This window comes from Elephantulus edwardii, unplaced genomic scaffold, assembly GCF_000299155.1.
Source record: "Elephantulus edwardii isolate Elephantulus edwardi_28Jun2011 unplaced genomic scaffold, EleEdw1.0 scaffold00189, whole genome shotgun sequence".
Classification (NCBI taxonomy): domain Eukaryota; kingdom Metazoa; phylum Chordata; class Mammalia; order Macroscelidea; family Macroscelididae; genus Elephantulus; species Elephantulus edwardii.
The window spans coordinates 508,360-533,592 of record NW_006399939.1 but is presented as its reverse complement, the minus strand read 5'-3'; the positions used below and the strand labels follow the sequence as shown (position 1 = coordinate 533,592).

The 25,233-nt window shown below is 41.2% G+C and overlaps 1 protein-coding gene across 1 annotated transcript in view; it reads right to left on the bottom strand.

The window, feature by feature from the left end:
- The window catches only part of NUP160 (nucleoporin 160kDa), a 59,327-nt gene extending 37,550 nt beyond the window's left edge, over positions 1-21,777 (bottom strand). Inside the window, exons 1-15 of the mRNA XM_006896760.1 lie at positions 21,678-21,777; positions 21,301-21,412; positions 17,496-17,706; positions 15,796-16,018; positions 14,140-14,218; positions 13,207-13,321; positions 12,375-12,533; positions 10,360-10,437; positions 10,076-10,173; positions 9,172-9,256; positions 7,354-7,422; positions 5,843-5,926; positions 2,315-2,485; positions 1,442-1,541; positions 759-924 (exon numbers count right to left, since the gene is read on the bottom strand). Of these exons, the coding sequence (XP_006896822.1) occupies positions 759-924; positions 1,442-1,541; positions 2,315-2,485; positions 5,843-5,926; positions 7,354-7,422; positions 9,172-9,256; positions 10,076-10,173; positions 10,360-10,437; positions 12,375-12,533; positions 13,207-13,321; positions 14,140-14,218; positions 15,796-16,018; positions 17,496-17,706; positions 21,301-21,412; positions 21,678-21,777 (1,850 nt within the window). The remainder of the gene's footprint in view (positions 1-758; positions 925-1,441; positions 1,542-2,314; positions 2,486-5,842; positions 5,927-7,353; positions 7,423-9,171; positions 9,257-10,075; positions 10,174-10,359; positions 10,438-12,374; positions 12,534-13,206; positions 13,322-14,139; positions 14,219-15,795; positions 16,019-17,495; positions 17,707-21,300; positions 21,413-21,677) is intronic.
- Between the last annotated feature and the right edge of the window lie 3,456 nt (positions 21,778-25,233).

The window sequence follows — 25,233 nt, the reverse complement described above, 5'->3', positions numbered from 1 at the left end:
TATCTTCTAACAGAACAAGAAGGCAAGCAGCCTTAACCCAAGTTCACCAGTAAGGTGATGAAGTTTCTGCCCTTTCCCCCTTCACGTCATCGCCCCTGTTCAGCATGAAGAAGCCAGAGAGTCTGCATCCAGTTCCCAAATCAGTAAGACAGTTGATTTAATTACCATTGGAAAATGCTTGTCATTTTCCTGTAGCATCTGGTCCCCACTGGATCCTTTTCATTTCCTTCACCTGCTCCCCCCACCAACCAATTTCTGCAGATCTGCAACTGCATCCCTGCCCATCCTCACCCTTCTGCCCCCAACCCTCACCTCTTTGTACCCCCAATATGTTTTTTCCCAATTAAAAAAAAAAAAGTTAAAAAAATAAAAGAAAAAGAAAGGAAAAAAGTTTTATCTTAACACTCTGGTGACATTCAAGACATTTTAGTAGCATGTGGGAAATTTCTCCTCAATTTTTCAGAAATGACAGACCAAAATGGATGTGAGAAAAATTTTGTCCTTTAAGAATTTATACCTTAGTTAATAGCTGGACCTTGTTTTATGAACCTCTTTCCGGATCTGAAGACATATGTTAGATTTTCAATTAAAAAGCAAAAACAACTACTGAGAATCACAGCAAGTCTATTTTAAGTCACTGCTTGGCACATAATTGTACATCGACCACCTCTGGCACATAATTGTACATCGACAACTTCTGTTACTAAAAATTGCTGAATTTCCATTAGGAAATGCACTTTACCCTAAATCCTCCTTACTCATCAATAGTGATCATATCTTCTACAGCCTGTTCTGCAGCCTTTTCTGGGGACTGTAGGTTATAACAACTCATTTCCATCATAACTGACATCTCCATAGTTACCGACTCTCCAATCAGCCGCAGGCATTTTATAAGACACATGACATCCCGAGCAACATCCACATCTGAGTGAGAGAGAGTTAACATTCAGGTCATACAAGTCAACGAAAATCTACTGACAAATTGATAAATTTCATTAAAATAAAATATTAACAATTAAATATGAGGTCTTGGAGAAGCGTAGGCCTCTTTAGTTTCTTTTAAACATTGATAATGTGGTAAACCGAACAGAAAAGGTCAGAATGGCCATCAATGTTGCTGCTTAAATCCCTTCTCTTTTTTTCCTCATAATACCTTATTATAATTTTGGTTAGTTTATAGCAGATTAAGTTCCCATTTAGTAATCTCTATACGAACTGCTCTGTGACTCTGGTTACAGTTTTCCTAAAGTGTCAAGAATATTGTCAGTGAATCCATTCAGGACGTTCTATTTCTAGTAATCTGGTTTCCCTATTCCCTTATTCTTTTATCTTTGCTTTTGAGTAACTATTGCCTACAATCAGTGTTTTTTGCAACCACTTAAAATGAAAGAGTTTACTAGGAAGAGAATGAAATACAGATAGACATAATTATTACTATTACCATCAGATATGGCTGTCTCATCCTCAGTCAAAAAGTTCTCATCAGGCAGGAGATACAAATGGTCCACTAAGGAGGAGGGCATAAGGAAAGACAGGTATCCCTGGAAACATAAAGCATCCAATCATATTTTCCACCTAGTTCGCTCTTTGTTTCTTTCTCTTTCACATCAGCATATCTTAATATGACATCAGGCTTCAGAATTAAGTCCTTTTATCATTCATCATTTGTTCCCGTTCATTTTAAAAGTCGTAAGACATTAGAAATAGGAGTCTTATCATGAGGAGATATTAAAACAAAATTAAATTGAGAAAATGGTTCTGTATGCTAAAAAAAAAAAGTCAGGCATGGAAGACAAACAGCTTGAGATTAAGCTTAAAAAACATGGCCATGAAATATTAAGCACAATCTTGGACAATCTTTCTGGCACAGATCCAGGGGAAAAAATAGGCTGCATTTTATCAATATCAAATTGCTGGATTTTTACAAGGTTACATTATTGTTCTTAGATGATGCTAAAGTATTTAAGAGTGATGAGGCATGACAATCACAACTCTCAAATGCTTAGGAAAACCCCCATATGTATACAGGAAGGAAAAGCAAATTTAAAAAGTTACTTAATGGTGGGATTGAGTGCAGGATGTGCAGAAGTAGCTGAGCTATTAAGCCTGAAGTTACTCCAATTATGAAGCAGACAAATAAATGCAAAAATCTTATACAAAGAAATAATAACGTTGACTACTAACTACAAGCAAATTCCAATTTTAGACAAAAAATACTTTCAATGCTGTAGAGGTTAAGTACAGCGTATTGGGATGGGCATGTTGTAAGGTCCTCGGAACCATCAAGGAGTTCTGCCTGCCTCAGCTGCCTCACCTTTTTCAGCAGGCACACCGTATTTGTATGTGGATTTAAGTGCAGGGCAAGAGGACGAGAGAGAGCTTCCTGATACTGAAGACAACAGGCATAGAACTTGCACCAGAATTCCTGCTGCAAACTTCTGAACTCCTCTTGGGAGAATTCATACTCTGTCACATTTTCTTGGAGCTGGCAAAAAAAAAAAAAGAAATTAAATGCGATATATTCAAGATCTTTCTTTCCAGTGAACATACTGTCCAGCATCACGAAACCTGTGACTTTATGTAAAATAAAAGACTTTATGTAAAGTAAAATCAGAAAAGGAAAACGCAAATATTTGGTACTGAAATAAATGGCAAGAAAATGGAAGAATGCACGTGATCAAAGGTAGAAACTTGCAAAGCCCCCAAAAAGCAATCTCAGCTTCAGCTCTTAGTGGTGCCTGGCTGACCAACTGGAAGAGATATGTATTTGTTCCCATTCCAGAAAAAGGTGATCCAACGGAATGTGGAAAATGTCAAACAGTATCATTAATATCACATGCAAGCAAAATACTGCTGAAGATCATTAAAAGACATCTAAAACAGTATATAGAGAGAACTACCAGAAAGGGGATTCAGAAGAGGCCATGGAACCCCGGCTATCATTTGCTGATGTCAGATGGATCCTGGCTGAGAGAATACCAGAAGAATGTCTACTGTGCTTTATCGGCCATGCGAAGCTATTTGACTGTGTGGATCATAACAAATTATGGCTAACATTGAGAATGAAAATCCCAGAACATTTAATTGTACTCATGCAAAACCTAGACCTAGCTAGGCCAAGAAGCTGTTTTGCGAACAAAGCAAAGGAATACTATATGAGTTAAAATTAAGAAAGGTGTCAGGGTTGTATTCTTTCTCCATACATATTTAATCAGTATGCTGAGCAAATTATTCGAGCAGCTGGACTTTATAAAGAAGAATGTGGCATCAGGATTGGAGGAATTTTCATCAATAATCCTTGGTATGAAGATTCTCACCACTGGGCCAAATGGCAGCATCATGATGGATGGTGAAGAGATTGAGATTGTTCATAGCTTTAGTTGTTTGACTCCACAATTAACACTTTTGGCACCTTCAACCAGGAAATTAAAAGACGTATTGCAATGGGAAAGTCTTTGATTAGAAGACCTCTCTAAAGTACTGACGAGCAATGGTGTCTCTCACCTCCTGCACTTGAGCCCAGAACTGCACTTATTGTGTCAATCCACCTGGTTGAGGGTCTTCACCTTTGCTGACCCTCCTCCTTTCAGAGCATCATGTCCCTCTTTAAGGGAAATGCCCCTCCCAACAACATGCCCAAAGTATGTGAGGTGAAGACTCATCATCTTTGACTCCAAAGAGCACCCTGGATACACCCTTTCCAGGACATATTTATTTGTTCTTTTCGTCGTCCATGGGACAGATGTTCAGTGCTCTTCTCCCACAGCACAGCTCAAGGGGAATGTTCCTTGGATATCATGCTTGAAGAGGTAGCGGACAGCGAAGGAGAGGAAGACCCTTAACTAGGTTGAGTGACACAGTGACTGCAGCAATGGGCTTGTGTGTGTCAGAGACTGTGAGGTTGGCACAGGATAGGAGAGGGTTCAGATGTTGCTCAGAAGGTCATGAAGAGTTGTACTTGATTCAAAAGCACTTAACAAGGTGCCATTATGTTGATTCCAAGCCATAACAACCCTATGCACAACAGAACAAAACACGGCACCATTCTTATCCCATTACTGCAGCCTCTCGTACCAGACTATGTTCACTGAGGAGCTTCCGCTATGCTGCCAAACCTCCACTTCACCGGGCATGATGCTCTTCTTTAGTGACTGGCCTCGCCTCCACGTCTAGTCCAAGGGGCACTCTGCTGCACTTGGTCCACGACAGGTTTGTCTGACGTTCTGGCCGTCACTGGCACGTGTATTCAATGTTCTTCACCAATACCATAGTTCTGCTTTGATTTTCTTTACTCATGCCATCTGAGTTCATGAAAAATACCCTTGTTTAGGTTAGGTGTCCTTAAAGTGATATTCTTAGTTTTTAAAAGAAGATTTTTGCTGCTGATCTGTGCAATGCAATACATCAAATGATTTTTTCAACTACTATTTCTATGAGTGTTGATTTTGGATTCAGGAAAAATGAAAATTGGGGTTTTTTTCCTCCCGTCCCCTCCCCCGTGTCCCTCGAAAAATGAAATTTTTGACATAATTTTTCTATCACATGTTAAAATGGTCCCGTTTTGAAGATTTTTGTTTTCTAAAATGCTCCTTATGTACATGTCACAGATAGACAAATTTGTTATTAGGTGCCCAGGTGATCTCTGATTCTAACAGAATGGAATTTGGCCTGATCTTGTGCCACCATCACATTCTCTGCTGTGCTTAAACCCATTATTCCAATCACTGTGTCAGTCTTTCTCATTAAGAGTCTTCCTCTTCTTTGGTGATTCTCTTAGCACATTGTCTTTTCCAAGGACTCCCTCTCTGGACAACATGCTCAAAGTATGTGCGATGATTCTCAACATCTAAGGAGAAGTGTGGCTGTACTTCGTCAGAGACAGCTGTGCCAGCTCTTCTTCTGTTAGTCCAGAGCAGATGCTCTGTTCTTCACCAAAACCATGATTCAAAGAAAGGCATCAAGTCTTCTTTGGTCTTTCTTATTAATTTTCCAGTTTTTCTATGCATGTGAGGTGACTTAAAATATCATGGCTTAAGTAAGGAATATCTTCAACCAATATCCCTCTCTTTTTCTTTTTTTTTTATATCCCTCCCTTTTTTAAAAAAGGTTCAAAGTGCCTCAGATTTGCTCAATGAGATAATTTACTTTTTTCCTCCCCCACAGTTATGGAGTTTATTGGGGCAGGTAAGAGGCTATTAATTTAGTTTGGCAACAAGAGAGAAGTCCTCTGTCCAGACAGCTTCTCAAGCATGGTTGCAGGCCCTTTGACCTTCAGCCTTACAGCTTAGGTCAGGTTTACAAAGTTCTCTCAGTCCTGCCAGCTCCGGTGTCCTCCGGCAGCTTGGGGCTAGGCCTCTTTACTCTGGCTCCATGGGGCAGCAATCACCTCAGCTCTGTCTCAGGCTGGTCTCTGGTTCTCTGCTGAGGCTCCTGTCTAGATCTTATCTGGCAGGTGCAGGAATTCTAGGCTTCAAAGGATGTGCGCTTCTTTTTCCTTGTTGGTACTGAGACTTTTCAATAATTTACTTTTTAAAAAATTTTTTTATTTTATTATTTTGCGTGTGTGTACTGTCAAATGGGATCTGACTGGTACAGGAGAAGATTGTTCCTCCTTCTCCAGCAGCGCATCTGGTAGATTCAAACCATGCACCTCTGGGATTGTAGTGCAGCTTCTTGCCATTAGGCCACCAGAACTCCCTAATCTACTTTTTTTTTAACTAAAAGTTTTAAATCTTTATTTCCTATTAACAAGGCCACAAGAACAATCCAAACAATCTGTTCCTACTAATCTGCCCCGTATTAACAAGAAGAAATTATCACCATTATGCCAAATAAACCTCACCTCACTTTCAACAGCTAAAGTGACTTCTTTCTTTAGTTCACTCCAAGAAAGATCCAGATTTCTTTCACTTCCTCGGCAAAAAATCTAAGAGAAAGAAGAGACATTTTAGAGTACTATATAATTACTAGAAGAGAAATATTTAAGTTTAAGAGGATTAGGCCTTTCCTGTGAGCGGCTTCAGGTAATCTGCCAACATGGTTCGCTACTCGCTTGACCTGGAAAACCCCACAAAATCATGCAAATCAAGAGGCTCGAATCTCCGGGTCCATTTTAAGAACACCCGAGAAACTGCCCAGACCATCAAGGGTATACATATCCGGAAAGCCACCAAGTATCTGAAAGATGTCACTTTGCACAAGCAGTGTGTGCCCTTCTGACGATACAACGGTGGAGTTGGTAGGTGTGCCCAGGCCAAACAGTGGGGTTGGACACAGGGTCGGTAGCCCAATAAGAGTGCCGAGTTTTTGCTGCATATGCTTAAAAACGCCGAAAGTAATGCTGAACTTAAGGGTTTAGATGTTGATTCTCTGGTCATTGAGCATATCCAGGTGAACAAAGCTCCCAAGATGCGCCGCCGCACATACAGAGCTCATGGTCGGATTAACCCCTACATGAGCTCCCCCTGCCATATTGAGATGATCCTTACCGAAAAGGAACAGATTGTTCCTAAACCAAAAGAGGAGGTTGCCCAGAAGAAAAAGATCTCCCAGAAGAAACTGAAGAAACAAAAAATTATGGCTCGAGAATAAATAACAAGGGAGAACTGGCTGATTGAAGGAATTTAAAGGGAGATTAGCTGAGAGAAAATCGTGAACATGTTATTCAGGCAGGTAATGCAGGAAAGTACCTAGAAGAGAAGTCAAGGGTCTTAAAGCCACATCACCAGAGATAAAGTTAAGGAACCATTGTATTTAACCTGGAGAAAATACTACATGGAAGAATCCTGAAAAATGTAACAACTTATTTTATGAAAGAGACACAATCTACAAGGCCTCAGGGAAAGAAGCCACCAAAAAGGTGGTGTTAAATTCAATATAGCACTGGAAAGAACTTTTAAATGCTACCACTTGGGAACACTGACTCATGCAAGGCGTGGTAAGAAAATTGTTGCTAGAGACACAGACACTTGAGAGGCTGAAAAACTGTTAGACAAGTGAAGGAAGGAAGATATGTCACTGTGGATTATTAGATTAGGAGAGTCTCGGGTAGCTTTCAATTCTAAGCAATAATTCTATTTTAAATTCATAATTTATGTGCTGTCAAGTCAGAATCAACCTGTAGAAGTCAGAATTTACTCAGCAGCAGTAAGTATGCATTAAATTGTTGTTGGAACAGTGTCCCTTCTTTTGTCAGTCTTAATATAAGGAACAACAAAAAATTTTACAAATAGGATTTACAAGTACAGGTGAAACTATGTTCGTTTTATATTTATATTTATATAATTTAATTACACAGTACAATAATAAAATATCCTATAGTCTTAAATAAACCTTAAACATTTTCTTACTAACCTGTAAAGCTTTACATAAAGCTTCATTTACAAATAGTCCTGGTGCAAAAAGTTTTTGTAAGTATATCTCCTGTAAGAACATTATACAAGAAATTAGTATCAATCTAGACAAGGAAGACAAGACTTGGAAACACTAGAATTCCACACTGTCAACACCAAAGAGTGAGTATCTATTTTATGAGCATGAAAGTTCTGCCCTTCTACATTTGAGCAATTACAGTAGAGCACTTACATCTTTAGGCTGCAAGTAAAGGCATCAGTCTTTTAATGAACAAATGGATTGGAAGACTGTGCCGTGAGGAGTAACTGTCACTATGCTCTATGAGAAAAAAGGGCCCATGACATGCTAGTCTTAAATAGAGAAGGAGAATCTTATTTGTTAAGAGGTTGTTGTTGTTGATTGTTGTAGAGTTGAGCAGGATTAATAATGACTCTATGAATGAAAAGCCTGATGCCTTTTTAGAACTATTGTCATTTAACAAAGTTCACAGAGTTTCCAGAGGCAGGTTGTTTAGGAGGTGGATACCTCTTCTGCTTCCAATTGTTAAAGAGTACAAATAAAGTAGGCTGGTTTTATTTATACTGTTCACAAAAATACTAATTATAGCTCACACAATAAGAGACAGGAACCAGTAACAACAGGTATCGTATGTTTTTTAAAAAAAGGAAATAATTTCTCACAAGTGGTGATAACACGGAAAGTCTGAGTATCTAATTATTTTGATTTAGAAATCTCACATACAAAAACAAAACCAAAAAAAACCCAACACACAAAAATGTAACCACCTCACAAACCAGATTTACTGGTCTACCAATAAGCAGCAAACATGATTAACTTTACGTTTCCTTCTAACGTGAGGTGGTGGTCAATTACAAAACAACCAAAATGAGAGAAAATAAATTATCTTAATCATCCCCGATGATTCTGGCTTTCAGATAAATGCCAAGTGCCAACAGTAATTACAACAATTAAGGACCATTATCAATACACTCTTAGGATTAAAAATTTAGCAATCTTTACTTACTAATAATAAAGATGCAGCTTCAGTACAGCAGTCATTGTTTCAGACTCAGAGTCTATACTTTTTAGTCTCATTTAACTTTAAGGCCTCCATTAAAGGCTGTTTTAATAAATTAAAAAATTATTTTCTTCATAGCTCATGGCGCCATCAGAAATGATGTTATTTCTGGGTTTTGTGTTTCTAGTAACATGGCTATGGTTGCAGGCACTTACTATTCTTATGTGCACAAAATCCGTTTCTCCCACTTTTACTAACAAATTATTTGTTTCCTTGAGGGATCATTCCTCTGTCACCCACAGTACAGTAAGTTCACTACCTTCTACATCAGCAAGGCTGAAGTGTGACATATGTGCCATCTCTAGCAGCAAGGCTTAGGCCAGATAACCAGCTCCTTATGTTCTGAAAGACTTGTGTCAAGAATGGGCAGTGACCTTATAGAGGGCAATAACTGTCAACTCTAGGACTTGGGATAGACATGTACTCTTTCTTGGGAGGGGGTTGCAGATTTACAGAATGCAGGTTCACTCCAGAAGGGAACCTGCCTGAGAGTAAAACCAACTGATGGGAAAGCAGGAGAGAGGAAAGAGCAAGTTCTGAAAGAGCTCCAGAGCTGAAGGCAAGTAACATGGAATTTCTCAGCAGCACATGCCAACAACACAAGCGCCTTCTTAGCTTAAGTCAGTTAAAGTTAATTTCTGTCACTTGTAGCTGAAAGAGTTCTAAAACAAGTGACTTTTCTCAAAGTACTGGCCAGGGAGAACCTCCTTACATAAGTGATTTCACTTTGTATTGCTTACTCTGGGGTCTTGATCATCTCTGATGATGACCTCTTCCTCTGGTAAAGGCTGAATGAAAACTGGGTTCCACTGACCTGCAACATTACTACAGAGAAAAAAAAAGGCCATCAGTCTACCTAGAAGTAATAAAGAAAAACGAAACTTATTTCAGCAGCCTACTTTTACAGAAGAGTCTTACTGGTGCCTTCTTGAAAGTGAAACTCTCAACACAAATCTACAAGAAGTTAACTTTTGTTCTGCATTTACTAGTTGCAAAACATCAAACTAAGCACACTTCTAGCTATTATACTTTTCTGTCTTGTAATATTTTAGGAATACGGCGTAACTGTGGGGCTTAGGATATCTCACAGTAAGTTGCAAACCAGGATTCACACCATGAGCTTTTTTTACCACTTTATCAACTCCTTTCAAAAATTCTGATTTTATATATAAAATACTAATTTTGCTTTATGTATTATTATTACTACAGAATTAATTGTGCATAACCTTGCACACATACATCTTATTTTTCTTTAAAAAGGGTTTCCTGTTTTAAGAAAAAGTTTGAGAGAGATTATACATGTCTCATCTTACGGATGAGAAAACTGAAAAAAGCTAAAGGGACTTTTTCTTGGAAGTTATGAAGTCAAGAATGGGCTCTGCTTAAAAGCTAAGAGTCCTAAGCTTAGAAATATTCTGCTCTCTCTCCTTCAACATGATTATTTGATCTTATTCCAATTCTAAGTCTTCAAAGTGTCTTGAACTAAATGATAAAATCCAAGAGAAGAGGTTTCAGTAAATAGTGAATAAAAAGCAAACGCAGAGTTGAACACTTTTAGTGGACAACCTGTGATTTAAGTCTACATAACAATCTTGGTTTGGGGCATGGAACTAAGAGCAGATGTTAGAGGGAAGGGACTCTTACTGTTCAAAATTGATGTATCTCACAACTGTCTGGTTCTCAGCATCGTGCCATAAGGCCCAGATATCCGTGGAGGTTAAGGCAAAGTCAATCAGTGTCTCCTAGGAGAGAATGTGAAAGAGGTTAAATAGTAAAGGCAAAGCAGTATTTACGGTGACTTAAAAGTTGGATCACAGAGAAAGGTCATGGATAAACCCAAAGGATGGTAGCACATTAAACTGTTATAAACTAAATGACATTTTGTTGGCTCTTATAATTATTTGATATGCAAAGGATGACAACCCCACCTGAGAAGTGAAGAGTGAGGAAATGTGATCCAAACTATAGCGGTTATTCTCAGTGGTCACCAATTGGAAGATGCAGAACTGTTTAAAACACAAGATGACAATTTAGTACTTAAGATAACAAATTTGCTACTTTTGTAAGTTTACTGGCATTCAGATACCAATTTTTACTTTTAAAAATTTTATTTCATTGGAAATTTTTCATTCAATGATTCCTATACATTTTCTTTTATAACATTAATTACATGAGGTGGACTGATTCAGTGACTGGGTAATCGGGATGGGTGTGTCTGAGGCAGTGTGACTGGCACTGGATAGAGCAGGGTTTAGGGCTGTTGTACATAGGGTCGCTATGAGTCGCAAGCGACTCGACGGCACGTAACAACAACAACAACAACAACAACAATGACGTAATTAGGGAACTCTGGTGGACTAGTGGTTAAATAGCTACAAATTCAAAGGAACTTGATTTGAAGCCACCAGTTGCTCCAAAAGACAAAGATGGTTAATCTCCTGTGCAATTTGCTTCCTCTGAAAATTAGCTGGAGAGTCAGTCAGCTGTGAGTTGGTCCTGATTTGATAGTACAACAAGGAGCTCTGGTGGCCCAGTGGGTTAGGAGGTGTACTGCCAACTTGAAGGCAGGTCTACCAGCCCCTATAGTGGAAGGGAGATGGGCAATCTCCCCCCTATGATCAGTGGACTTTAACTACAACGTCATTAATTAATGACAATGTCTGATCAACCATCTATTGTATACTGCCTTTCCCTTTACCCAACTTATCTATTAATTGATTTTTTTACTCCCTTTCTGTCTCCACTACATATCAATTTTGACATTTGGTAGTTTATATTAATTCCAGAGAGAATGTAAAATATATACACAATAAAAAAAATACATATTTATATAGTATTGTGTGTATATTTATGCACACACACGCACACACACAGAGTACAAATCAGTATTCCGTAAATCTTTAAGAATAAAAACCCTGGAATTCATGGTTAGCACAAAATTTATTGTGAAGATAAAAGAATTCAAAACTCAAAAAATAATCCTAATGAGTGAAATTTTAAGTAACTTCTTTAAATAAAGTTAGTTCACTATGAACTAAGAGCAATAATAATAATTACCACACTATTCCTGGGCAATCAGTAGTTGTGTCCTTTCCTTGTGAACACTACCACACAGTCCAGTGCAGTGAGTGGATGTCTGTGCAGGGATGTCCTAAGAGGTGATCAGGACAACCACAAAGAGGAGGAAATCAAGAGCCCCAGGAGTTGAGGGGAGTAGCTACAACTCCAAGTGACGTGGTTTAGGAGCATTAGGAGATTGAGAGGGTGTCCATGTGCAGGAAAGGGGTGAGCCAGGGCACTGGGGAAGGGGCAGAAGCATGGTGAGATAATGAGAGCTTAGTAGATAGAAGACACCAAAACCCACTTTGCTAGAAAGTTTTGGGATTAAGTGGGTAATACAAGTAAAGTGTAAGCCCAGAATAAGTGTTCAGTGTATTTACGTGAGTGCGTGTTTGTGTGTGTGTGTTTTCAGTGTATTTAATGGGCATACAATACCTTGCGCAGTGTCAAACACATAACAAGTGGCTATTTTTTAATAGGATCACATCATCCTCTTTTACTATAATAACCCTAATATATACAACTGTAGGTGTTTGGATGATGGAGAAAATGACTTTCAAAAATTAATGTGCCTGCAAAACCCAATTAACATTGCCCTTCTATTTTTAGCTATTTCTTAGACTTTCAATCTTGGTCTTTCCTCCTTTGGGTTAATTTACCTTTTATATTTCTAAACTGTACTCCCAGCCATCCTGGACTTCCTTAATGATCCTGTAATTAGTTCACATATTATCAGAAAACCCACCCTCATCACCTCAGAAACAACTTAACACATGAAACATTGAGCCTGGTACAGAGTTTATATAGACTCGAAGAATCCACAACCACTTCCCCATAAAATCACATACACAGAAACACGACACAGGTCCTCCGTGTTCCCTACCTGTCCATGCTTTGGTGCATGCATGTATACTCCCAGGTAGAGCCCCAAGGAAGGGGAGTAAGCAAGCCGCAGTTTGTGTCCAGTCCCAGCGATGAGCCGCAGGTCTTTATTCACAGGGATATACTCCAGCATGTCAGCCACCATTAGGCACATCTGATCCTGTGTAAGCGGCATCAGAGGAATTACAGGTTAGGAAAACAAACCCCATTCCTTTATTAAAGATGCCCAACTATCCTAACTAGCACACTTCAGTATTTGTTACATGTGAAGCATTTAGATGAAGTGATTTTTAAGGGCAAGATGAAAAACACTTCAGTCTGAAAGATGAAACCATCAACTGCTTTGTGCACAAACATAAAAAACATTTTACCACTTGCTTATTTTTTCCCTTGAGGGAAAGGGTGTATTTACTGTACAACTCCTTCAACTTTTCTGTAAGCTTTCCAATTTCCAAAATAAAAAGACAAAAATTAGGAGGGGGAAATGTTTGAAAAATAAAGGAAAATAAAACTATCTGAACCTAGAAAAGACCTATAATTCCTAAACTTATTCACTGACAGTCTTTCAGAGAAGTATCAAGTTTCAATTTTCTCATAATTCACAATTTTCACTTAACCTGGTGACACAGTACATTATGTGGTGCTCTGCAACCAAAAGGTTGGCAGTTCAAACCTACCAGCTGCTGGGAAAGATGGCAGCCTCCTCCCATAAAGACTTACAGCCTGAGAAACCCCAGGGAGGGTTGACCTGCATCAGAACTGACTCAACAGCAGTGGGCTTAGTTTTGGCTTATTTTAACTTAATTTATATCAATTCTAAATGCACTGTTTACCTTAAAAGACCACATTCGTAGTTTATGATCCTGACACAGAGCGAAGATGAAGGCATTATGCTCAACACAGTGAACAGCAAGACTGACAGGACGATCTGATGGGCCATGGTCACCCCTAAAAACACCAAAGAAAAGCCCCACCAAAAGTTTTAGGATCTCACTGTTGTAAATCATCAGAATTTGCTGCTCAAGAGACATAACAACATCATAAAGGCAAATTTAATAGAAGAAGCACATGCTTATACACTGGGATAACTACATTTTTATTTGACTTTGGAAGACTGAACATTTTGACTGGCAGCTAACAATTAAATAATACATTTTAAAATTTAGTATTAAATTTGTAAAGGTTCTACCAACTGTAGAATACTGTTCCTTTTTGTATTATTTTATTCTAACCAGTAAAAATGTTCTGACTTTAATAACGTCACACAGAACTTAATTCAGGAACTGTAAGCAGAGGGCTAAACTGGCTATTGTGAGAATCTAAGCAAGCTAGAGCCTCTGCTGCTAAGAGGTCTGTCCCAAATGAACTGGATCCTGCAGTCTGCTTTTGCTCAGGGCAAGTGTGATGTGAGGGAGAGGTCTCTTCTTTCCTGGACATCATTTTATCCATCTTGCAGTGAGACTGGAGCCACAAAGAGGAGCTGGCCAGTAAAGACTGCTGACTTTACAGGCATTGTACTGCATTTCAGGAGTCCTGGTGGTGAGTGGATTATGCACTTGGCTGCTAACCAGAAGGTCAGAAGGTTGATCACCAATTGCTCTGAAGGAAAAAGATGAGGCAGTCTCCTTCCTCCAAGACTTATAGCCTTGGAAGCTCTACAGGGCAATTCTACCTTGTCCTATAAAGTCACTGAAACAAAATCAACCGACAGTAGTAGGGGAGGCCTTTGTGGTTCTGATTTACCTGTCAGACTCATAAGCACTCACCTGATAGCTGTTGGCATCCAGCCTGTAAGTAAGCGCTGCATCACTGAACTCTGTTTCAGTTCCACGACTGACATCATCCCTACGAGAATATAAACAAGTCAAGGATGCCCAAGACGCCTCTTGATCGGAGCAGCCCAAAGGCAAGAACAAAGCAGCCATCAACAAGGTCCTTATGAATGACGGGCTTCCCCTTTTCTATGCCAACATGTTTAGGATGTTCTCTTTCCCAAAATATTCTGAATCATCACTGGATCAAAAAAATAGTACTTTTTGTTCTCCCAAGCTGCTCTGTGGAAGAAGGATGGGCAATCTTCTCCTGTGCAATTAACTGTCTCTGAAAATCCACTGGAGGGTCCACTATGGGTCAGTCTGACATGAAGGCACACAGCAACATCCCACATGAGCTCTCAGAATTACCTCATTCATTCCAAAACCATCACTGGGTATTCTAGACAAAGTAGTGAAGAAAAAAAAGAAAAAAATGCCTGTCCTCATGGAATTTACATCCGTCTGGGGTAAAGGGCAGGGTGGGGAAGAGGAAAGAGAACAGAAATAGTAAGTAAAATAAGTGAGAGAAAGGAAACAGTGAAGAGTGATAGAGAGCAAATGCAGAGGGTTATGGAGAGAAGAGGGGCTGCAATTCTGGAAAGGGGAGTCAGGGAAAGCCACACTGAGGTGACACTGACCAAAGACCTAAAGGAGTAGAGAAAGTGCTCCAAGCAGGTAGCTGGGAAAGACCCCCTCCCACATGAAGACCTGGCAAGGTCAAGGAACTGCAAGGTCATGTGACTGGCGCAGGGAAAACTAGCAGATGAGGTTATACTGCAGGTCAACGTAAAGATTTTATTTTTACTGAGTGAAGAGAGCAGTTACTGGAGAGTTTTCGGCAATGAAGTGGCATGAGCCAACTTCTGTTTCAAATATCTCATTTTAGCTATTTTGGAAGTTACTGGAATAATACTGTAGGCAATACTGATAATAGAGAACAGAGTATCAAAAGTCAGACTTTTATACTTTGATTTAGTTTAATTACAGTACTATAGTCTGAGGGTAGACTGCTAGTTGCGGTGAACTCAATTATACAACAGGACTTAGAATAGGCATTCTTACATGTATCTATTTTCACACATACTGATATGCTTTACCGTTCATCTACTATATAAAATCACATTCTCTTCTTGAGGAAAAAAATGTATTAGGAACTTATTAGGCAAGACATAATGCATGGTCCGACAAAACAAACTCTGTCTTGGAAGTACAATGTGAACCTTAGGAATGAGGAAGTCACTATGACAAATCTCCTATTTGGTGCATGATTTCAGGAGGGGTCTAGTCCCTGGAATAAGAATCACGCCTGGTAAAGTGGAGGTCTGGGGAATAAAAGAGGAATGAAATGGACTGACATGGAACAACACTGGAATCAGGAAGACCTACAACTGTGAGGATGGTGCAAGATCAGGAAGCGTCTCGTTCTACTTGTTGTGAGGTTGCTACGAGTCGAAGGCAACTCTATGGCACCAAACCACAATGCATGACCACTGCAGGGTGGTTCAGAGCAATTCTGGCATCGGCTTGATGGGACTGGATTCATAAGATCTGTTTTCAGGCCATTATTCTTTGCTTCAGCTCAAATCCACGCTCAGTTTCAGTTCTTACCAGGTATGTCATGAGGAGGTAGTTTAAGGACAAAGATGCCCCCAGAAGCAGATGGAAGTGCAAACAGGGCCTCTCCATCAATACTGAGCCAGGCTGCGGAGGCAGTAGAATTAGCGAAAAGTCCTGGGACAGTTGGAATTAACTGATTGTTGCACGGATCCCTGAAATCAACCTTTCCAATGTCAGTGAATATTGACTGCATCTGACTTTCAGTTACCAACTCCTGTGAAATAAATAAAAAGATATCTGTTAAATTGGGATAACCCAAGTTTTACCAGTTTCCTTTCAAGTGCTACAAAAACTATGCAAGTAAAAGCACTGTAAAGCTTGAAAACAAAGTTGTTCTTTTTAAAGAGAATTCTTTTTCTCCTCTTCCAACTTAAAATGTGCATTTATAGAGAGCTCTGGTGGCCTAGTGGCAAGACGCTGCACTGCAATCCCAGAGGTACACGGTTCAAATCAAAAAGATGCTCTGCTGGAGAAGCAGGGGGCAATCTCCTCCTGTACCAGTCAGATCTGATTTGATGGTACACATAAAAATAAAAAAAAAGTGCATTTATTTTTAAATAGCAAACCAACCATAAAAGCACATTTGGCAAAATGAGGTATCATCTCACCCCAGTAAGAATAGTAACATTTAACAGAACAGCAAACAACTAATGCTGGCAAGGTTGTGAAGAAATTGGAACTCTTATTCACTGTTGGTGGGCAAGTAAAATGGTACAACCACTATGGAAGGTGGTATGGCGCTTTCTCAAAAAATGCAAACAGAAATTCCACTACTAAGAATATAACCTAAAGAAACCATAACCGCCACCCAAGGAGACATATGCACACCCATGTTTACTGTGGCTTTGATCACAATAGAAAAGAGCTGGAAACAACCCAAGTGCCCATAAACAAACGAATGGATAGAGAAGCTGTGGTATATTCACACAATGGAATACTTCGCTGCTTTGAAAAAACAAGGAACTCATGAAAGATTATGCAAAATGGGTGACGCTGGAGGACATTATGCTGAGTGAAGTATCTCACTTACAAAAGGACAAATACGGCATAGTGCCACTATTGTAAAATGGGACTGACATCGCGGTTAGGGGGTGATACTGAGAAAGATGGGACAAATTATGCATACTGCACTAAAATAGATGAGGAACAGAACTGTTTAAAAGGGATATATGACTAGGTATTTTTGTCATGACAGGAGTCCAAAACAAAGGCTGCATAGTGGAGTGGACTGGAGGGAGGGATTGTATAACACTGAAAAAATTTTACTTTTCAAAGAGCGAACTGGGGGGAGGGGTGGGCAGGGAGAAAAGTGCAACAAAGAATGAATGAAAATCCAAAGTTTCTGTAAACTTTTATTAAAATTAATAATTATTTTTAAAAAGGCTAAACTAAAACCCCAGCATATTTGGCCAGGGCTAACAAGGACTCTGGGGAGCTCAAGTGATGGTTGGTAGGGAGCTGAGATGCTAACGCAGAGGCAACACTTCTCTTTAACAGTTCAAATCCACTAGCAGCTCTGGAGAAAGATGAACAATCTCCTTCCTTTCAATTTATAGTCTCCAAAATACCACTGATGGATCAGCTATGGGTAGGTTCTGACGTGATGGCAACGAGTAAATGAATGAACAAGGAATCCAAAGGATATTGCTCTAGCACTAAGTCTGTGACAGTCTGGGAAACAACCAACTTACACTCCTATACATCCGAGAAGGGTGTGGCAGAAGTAATCTGTGTACTGTCTGGTTGGTTACTATCAAGATGATCACATGATTCTGCGTCTCAGAGACATGCACTCCTCCGGGTAAGACACTGCAGTTTTGGAATTTGAGGTGAACTGCATTATTCAACAGGTTTACATCTAGTGACTCTTCCACCAGCTCCAATGTCTCTCCTGAGGTTTTCCTGTTTTAAAGAAAAGACATTTGCTTGAAGAGTTTATTCTTTCATTGACAGTGATGTTAACATATGGCAGAATTATTTCCAAGTGAAATGCTCCCAATTAAAAAAATCTAGATAAATGAACTGGATCAAATTTTACACCGTGAATCACCACACCAAAACCACATCCACTGCCAGGGAGTCAATTCCAACTCAAAATGAGCCTGCAGAGCAGGGTGCAGCTGCCTCACAGGGTTTGCAAGGCTGTCAATCTCTAGAGGCAGACTGCCTCATCTGCTTCCCATGGGGCACCGGCTGTGTTTAAACCACTGACCTTCTGTTCGACAACCTAGTGCTTTAACCACAGCACCAAGAGTTCTCCCTCTTTAGCCCTCCACCCGAAACATACAACATACAGTTAAAATCTAACATGAGACTCTGTTAAACAAAGACCTTTATAAACGTGACAGCCTATTTATTTAGATCAATATTCAAGGCAATGAGTCGACTATGATGAACATTCACACAATACACTGTCATTAGTTGGTGTGTATTTTTGCCTCCACTTACGTTACTACTGAGTCAAATAAATTGACCTCAGTAATGTGGTTACTTCCCTCCTTTAATGTTCTTGACTTGGAACAGCACAAAAAAATTTGCAGTTTTATCATTTTTGTCCGTATGTGTAAATACATGTTGTGGGGTAGTACATCTTACTAAAGAAATAGTTTTAAAATACATAAAGAACTATGTACATTGAGCAGCAGATGAGATTCTATCCTGGTAAACTGTAGTCTCCAACTGGTCTCTGCTTCTCTGCCCTGCCCTGTACTGCACTGTATTTCCAGCACAGGAGTCACGGTGGTCCTTTAAAAGCACCATGTCATCCTTCCATTTCAAATCTTCTAATGGCCTCTTTTCATCTCAGAATAAAAATCAATCCTATAAAATAACCCACAGAGCCCTGCTCTCGCCCTTAGCTAGTCTTTCATAATTCTATTCTCTTCACTCAGCTGCACCCACTAAGTCCTCTGTCATCCTTTGAACCCCGCAAACAGGGCTCAGCTCCCTGCACTTTCTTTTTTCTTCTAAGAAATAAAGGCTCACCCTGAAATGCTCTCCTCCCAGGAGGCCTAACTGCTTTTGCTCAAATAATAACCACCACTGAGTCTTTCCCAAGCACTCTATATAAAACAGTAACTTCTGTAGGCATTCCCATTGTACCTATTATGAATCACTTTCTCAATTTCAATCAGGCTCTGGTGTTGTTGACATTTACTGCCTACTCAACATGCATGGGGATTGTGCTAGTAGTCTCTAAATGCTGATTGGAACATATAGTTCTTATGTGCCATCAAGTCACCTGCGACTCATAGTGTCTCTATGTACAGCAGCTCTAAACTCTGCTCTATCCTGTACCAATCTTATAGTCTCTGACACACATACCCCCATTACCCCAGTCACTGAATCAATCCATCGTATAGAGGGTCTTCCTCTCTTGCGCTGTCCCTCCACCCTTCCAAGCATGACATCCCTCTCCAAGGACTGGTCCCTCCTTGCAACATGTCCAAAGTATGTCAGATGAAGCTTCAGAATCCTTGCCTCCAAGGAGCAACCTTGTTTAACATTCTCCAGGATGACTCCGTTCATTCTCTTAGCAGTCCATGGTATATTCAATACTCTTCTCCAACGCTCAAAGGCATCAAATTCTCCTTTTATCATCCTTAGTCACTGACCAGCTCTCTGAGGCATAGCAAGTGATTGCAAAGATCATGGCCTGGATCACGCATACCTTAGTCACCAAACTGACATCGTTGCTCTTCAGTACTATGGATAGGACTATGACAGCAGACTTTCCCAGCACAATAAGTCTTTTAATTTCCTAACTGGAACATAGTACTAAAAAAACTTCTTAAGGAAATGAAACTTGTATGTTTGACATACAATATCTAAGCTGCATTTCTGAACCACACATAGCCTTGTAAATACCAGTGCCTACTTGACATTTTCATGGGCTGCCTAACACTTCAAAAACAGCACCTAGAAAAGTATCCATGGCTTTAAATGTCATCTTGTTAGTAAATGTTCAGAGTGCTCCCCCTAGTCACCAGCTCCTCACACCAGAATCTGATAGGTGTCCCTGCAACTCCACTCTTGTACTCAATCTATCACCAAGCCCTAATGAAACTACCTTCCACACGACTCTTGATTATATCACTTTTATGAGGCACCAGCATCTCTTGTTTGGTCCAACACAGAAGCAAACTGTTCTTTTATAAAATTTCCAGTTAAAGTAAATCTATTTTCATATATTAGATTGATCTTCTATAAAATGCAATGTCGATCATGTTGGCAATGGTCAATGACTCCTCAATGTACTGAAAATAAAAATCCTTGAAATGGCCTGAAGAAGAGAGCCTTTGTGGTCTGAGTTCTGCTACTTCTTCCCTTCCTCCCTTATCCATTGAGTGCAGTCAAACCACAGATTTGTGGTTAGTTCCTGAAAACTCCTAAGTCCCTTCCACTTCATGGCCTTTGCCTATGTGGCTCCTATTTGCCTGACTGCTCTCCTCCTTCAATGCCTCCCTAACCTTCCACCCTTCAGATCTCACAGTAACTGTGATTTTCTCCAAGGCCTTCTCAGTTCTAATCCATCTATGTTAGGACCTCCCATTCTTCTCCTAGAGCCCCTTTACTTTTCCTTTGGGACATGTACAAAACTTCTATTTACACACCCACATAGACGTCACTAGTTTAATACTGGGTCCCCCCCCCTTCACAAAACTGTTTCATGAAGTCTGGGTTCATAAATAAATGCTCTTCCTCTACTCCAACTGTGGTACCCAGCACAGTGCCCGCAGCAAGTAAAAGCCCAACAAGTGGCTCAATCAGAGGTAAATAAATAATAGTTCCATACACTTAGTCTCTTGATCCATAATAAGACCAAGGCAGTAACTATCAGGTACTGCAAAAATTAAAAGAGGCCACGCATCCCATTGCTGTGGACTTGGAAAGGACTCATAGATGACCCTCCCGTGGGTTTTCAAGGCTTTAAATCACATGTGATCAGAGAGCTCATCTTCCTCCCAAAGAGCTGCAGGTGTATTTGAACTTGCCAGAGACACGGAGACGTGTGTGTGTGTGTGTGTGTGTGTGTGTGTGTGTGTGTGTGGCCTTTGGGTTAGTAGTGGAGCCCTCAGACCCCACCAGAGCCCCTCCTTCATTACAAAATCAGGCTTGTTTTGGTTTTGATCTCCATCTTAGTATTTACTTTAACACCAAAGTCACCCCATGCAGAAAGACGTTCAACAAATATTTGCAAAAGGAAGGATGGCTTAAGGCAGTATAAACCCCTAAGGGGTACACGTTTAAAACTTGGCCTTCCGAGCTTCTCTTCTTTAAGGTCCATTTCCTTTGCTTTTAGCGCTGCTTAGGCTAAACCTCTCCTAGAACTCTGCCTTCTTAATTTTCCCATGTTTCTGACATGAATGAAAAGCGACCGTTTTCCCTTCCTGGTCAGTCTTTTATCTTGAAAACGACACTTCAGAAAAAGCCAAGAATATTCAAGACACTGAACAAATACATTCCACTGGAGAGATCTGCGAACATTGCTCTTACCAATGAATGAACCTGTTTCTGGTGACTGCGAATAATCTGCCACTTTCCACATAGCAGAAGCCTCCCGCGCTCTCTCCGTATTTCACCGCTCCGGCCACAGCAGGCACAGTCCCTGCAAAAGGAAGGCGGTCAATGTGCACACGTGCTTCTCCGGGGATGACAGGGGCTAAGGATGCGGAGGACGCAGAGGATGAGAGAACGCCAACCCGGACAGAGAGAAGGAGCTGAAAAGAGCAAGGAGCCAGACACCAAGGAAAGCTCTGATGCCGGGCCCGGAGGAACACACGGAGTTAGATGAACCGGGGCGGGGGGCTGACACCCGGGACCCATGGGAGGAACCAAAGGGAAAGACCGCAGGCTCCCAGCCGCTTACGTACCAACGCCGCAGACTGTTAATTCCCGAAAATGCCTCGGCCTTTCGCGTTCAGCTCCGCTGATCTCCATAAAGCTCCGTTCCATGGCTCCCGCCGCCGCCATCTTCCCGCCGCAGCCGCGAGGCCCGACGGGACGCGGCCAGGGCCGTGCGCTGTCATCACTTCCGGGGCGGGGAGAGCGGAGTGGGGAGCCCGGGAGGAACCCGGGAGGAGCCCCGGCGGCGGCGAGGTGGGCTGGGCCCCCGCTGTCTGGGCCGCTTCTGAGTTACCACCCCGAGCCTGCGGGGAGGACGCTGCGAGAGCACAGGGGAGGGAAGGCCGAGTCTGCGACAACGCTCCCCGTTCTGGCACCGACGTCCCCAAAGGGGGTGTTGCCCTTTTCCCGGCGGCTTGTACCGGGGGCGGGGCTGCCCTTTTCCATTTGAAAACCCGCGGCGAGTAGAGCCTCTCTGGAGTGGGAGGTCCCCTGAGGGTCACTGGAGATCGCCTCCACCTCAGTCCTGGAGGTCCCCCTTAAGTGCAGCTAAGAGCTCAGCTGCTAATCAGAGGTCGGTGGTTCGAACCCACCAGCTGGAGATGCTGAAATCTAGATATTAGAGTCTTGCAAACCCTAAGGGAAGGAGGGGGCCAGTTTTTTCTGTCCTGTAAAGTCGTTATCCATCCCTCTGTAAGTCTGCACCCTTTCCGTTTCAGAGACACCTGAAATAGGCGAAGGAAAGACAGTGAAGACGAAGGGAGCTTTTAAAAAAAATTTTTTTTAAAATTTGTGTGTGTGTGTGTGTGTGTGTGTGTGTGTGTGTGGTGTGTACCGTCAAATAGTATCTGACTGGTACAGGAGGAAATTGTCCCTCCTTTTCCAGCAGAGCATCTGCTGGATCCCAATCGCTTACCTCTGGGATTGCAGTGCAGCTTCTTGACAGGAGGCCACCAGAGCTCGCCCAAAGGGAGCTTTTAATGTCTAGGATCATTTTCTTCAGGAGACTGTTACCGTATACTTTATTGTCAGGTGCCATCAAGTTGGCTGACTCATAGCGACTCTGAACGTTGGATCTAAACTCTGCCTCCTTATCTTTGCCGTCGTCATCATCTCTGATACACTCGAGCCCATTGTTAAAGTCAGTGCTTTGATTCATCTTTTTTAGAGTCTTCCCTTCTTTTGCTGATCCTCCACCTTTCCATGCATGACGTCTTTTTCCAACGACTGACCCCTAACAACATGTCCCAAGTATGTGAAACAAAGCTTTGTCATCCTCCTCTAAGGAGCACTCTGGTTGCACTTAGTCCAACAGGTATTCATTCTTTTGACAGTACATGGGATATTTAGTACGCTTCTCGAACACCACAATTCAAAAGCATCACTTCTTCTTTTATCCTTTTTCATTATCCAAAACTCAGATGCATAGCAAGTAATTGAAAAGAACATGGCTTGACTCAGTTGCACCTTAATTTTAAAACAACATTGCTCCTTAACACCTTGGAGAGGTTCTTGACAGCATATTTTACCAGCACAACACAGTCTTGATTTTTTTTTTAAATGTTATTTTGTGTGTGTGTGTGTACCATCAAGTCAGATCTGACTGGTACAGGAGGAGATTGTTCCTCCTTCTCCAGCAGAGCATCTGGTGGATTTGAACCATGCACCTTTGGGATTGCAGTACACCTTCTTGCCACTAGGCCACCAGAGCTCTCCTTGATTTCTTTACTGCTGGTGCCAAGAGTGTTGACTGTAAAACCAAGCAAGCTGAAATAATTAATAACCTCAGTTTTTTCTCAATAATTCTTGAATGGTTATCGGAAATGATGGGAAGAAGTTGTTATTAGGTGCCATCAAGGTGGAACCAACCCAGAGCTGACCCTCCAGTGAATCTTTAGAGGCAGTAAACTGCATGGGAGGAGATTGCCCATCCTTCTCCCACAGGCAGCTGGTGGATTTGATCCGCATACCTTTGGGATTGCAGCACAGCTTCTTATCACTAGGCCACCAGCGCTGTCAAGGAAGAGCACTCAATAAGTCCCCAGCAATTGATGGCATACCGATTGACATATTTCAACAAAGAAATGCTGCCCTGGATGTGCTCACCAAGTTGTGCCAAGAAATCTGGAGGATAACCACCTGGTCTACTGACTGGAAGAGATCTAGAATTGTTCCAAAGAAGGTTGATCTGACAGAGTGTGGAAATTATCAAACGAACAGTATTGATATCACATGCAAGCAAGATTCTGCTGAAGATTATAAAAAAATGACTGGAACAGCACATCAACAGAGAACGGCCTGAAGTGCAGGCTGGCTTTAGAAGAGGCCATGGCACTAGGGATATTATGGCTAATGTCAGATGGATCTTGGCTGAAAGCAGAGAGTACCAGAGGAATCTCTATCTGTGTTTCATTGACTATGCAAAGGCATTTGACTGTGTAGATCACTGCAAACTGTGACTGACTCTTGGAAGAATGGGAATCCCAGAATACTTGATTATGCTTATTCGAAACCTATACTTGGATCAGGCAGGAGGCAGTCATCAGAACAGAGCAAGGAAATGGTGCGTGGTTCAAAATTGGGAAGGGTGTGCGTCAAGGATGTATCCTATCTCTATATCTTTTCAATCTATGTGTGTAACAGATTATCCAGAAGACTGGGCTCTGTGAGGAGAAATGTGGCATGAGGATTGGAGGTAGACTCATCAATAACCTGTGTTATGCAGATGACACACCCTGCTTGCTGAAACTGAGGAGGACCTGAAGTACTTGCTGCAGAAGGTCAAGGAAGCAATTTTCAATATGGATTGAAGCTCAACATCAAGAAAACAAAGATACTCACCACTGGGCCAATTGGCAGCATCATGATAGATGGTGAAGAGATTGACATTGTTGACAGCTTCAGTTTGCTTGGCTCAACAGTCAACACTCTTCGTACCAGCAGCCAGGAAATTAAAAGATGAGATTAAAAGACAAATTGCATTGGGAAATTCTGCTGTCAGAGACCTCTGCAAAGTATTGAAGAGCAATGATATCAGTCTGGAGACTATGGTGCACCTGATACAGGCCATGGTCTTTGCAATTACTTGCTATGCATCAGAGAGCTGGACTACTAGGGATAATAGAAAGAGAATTGATGCCTTTGAGCTGTGGTGCCGGAGAAGAGTGTTGAATATACCATGGACTGCTATGATAACAAGTTCTTCCAGGAGAGGGTGAAGCCAGGCTGCTCCTTGAAGGCAAGGATTCTGAAACTTCGTCTGACATACTTTGGACATGTTGCAGGGAGGGATCAGTACTTGGAGAGGACGTCATGCTTGGGAGGGTAGAGGGCAGCGAGAGGAGAGAAAGAACCTCAATGAGGTGGATTGATTCAGTGACTGGGGTAATGGGGATAGGTGTATTGGAACTAATAAGATTGGCACAGGATAGAGCAGGATTTAGGGCTGTTGTACATAGGGTCACTATGAGTCGCAGGCGACATGACAGCACATAACAACAATAACAACAACAACAATCCTTTCTCCATCTATCAAGATGCTGTCTACTAGCCTGGTGGTGAGGATCCTTGTTTCTTTTTTTTTTT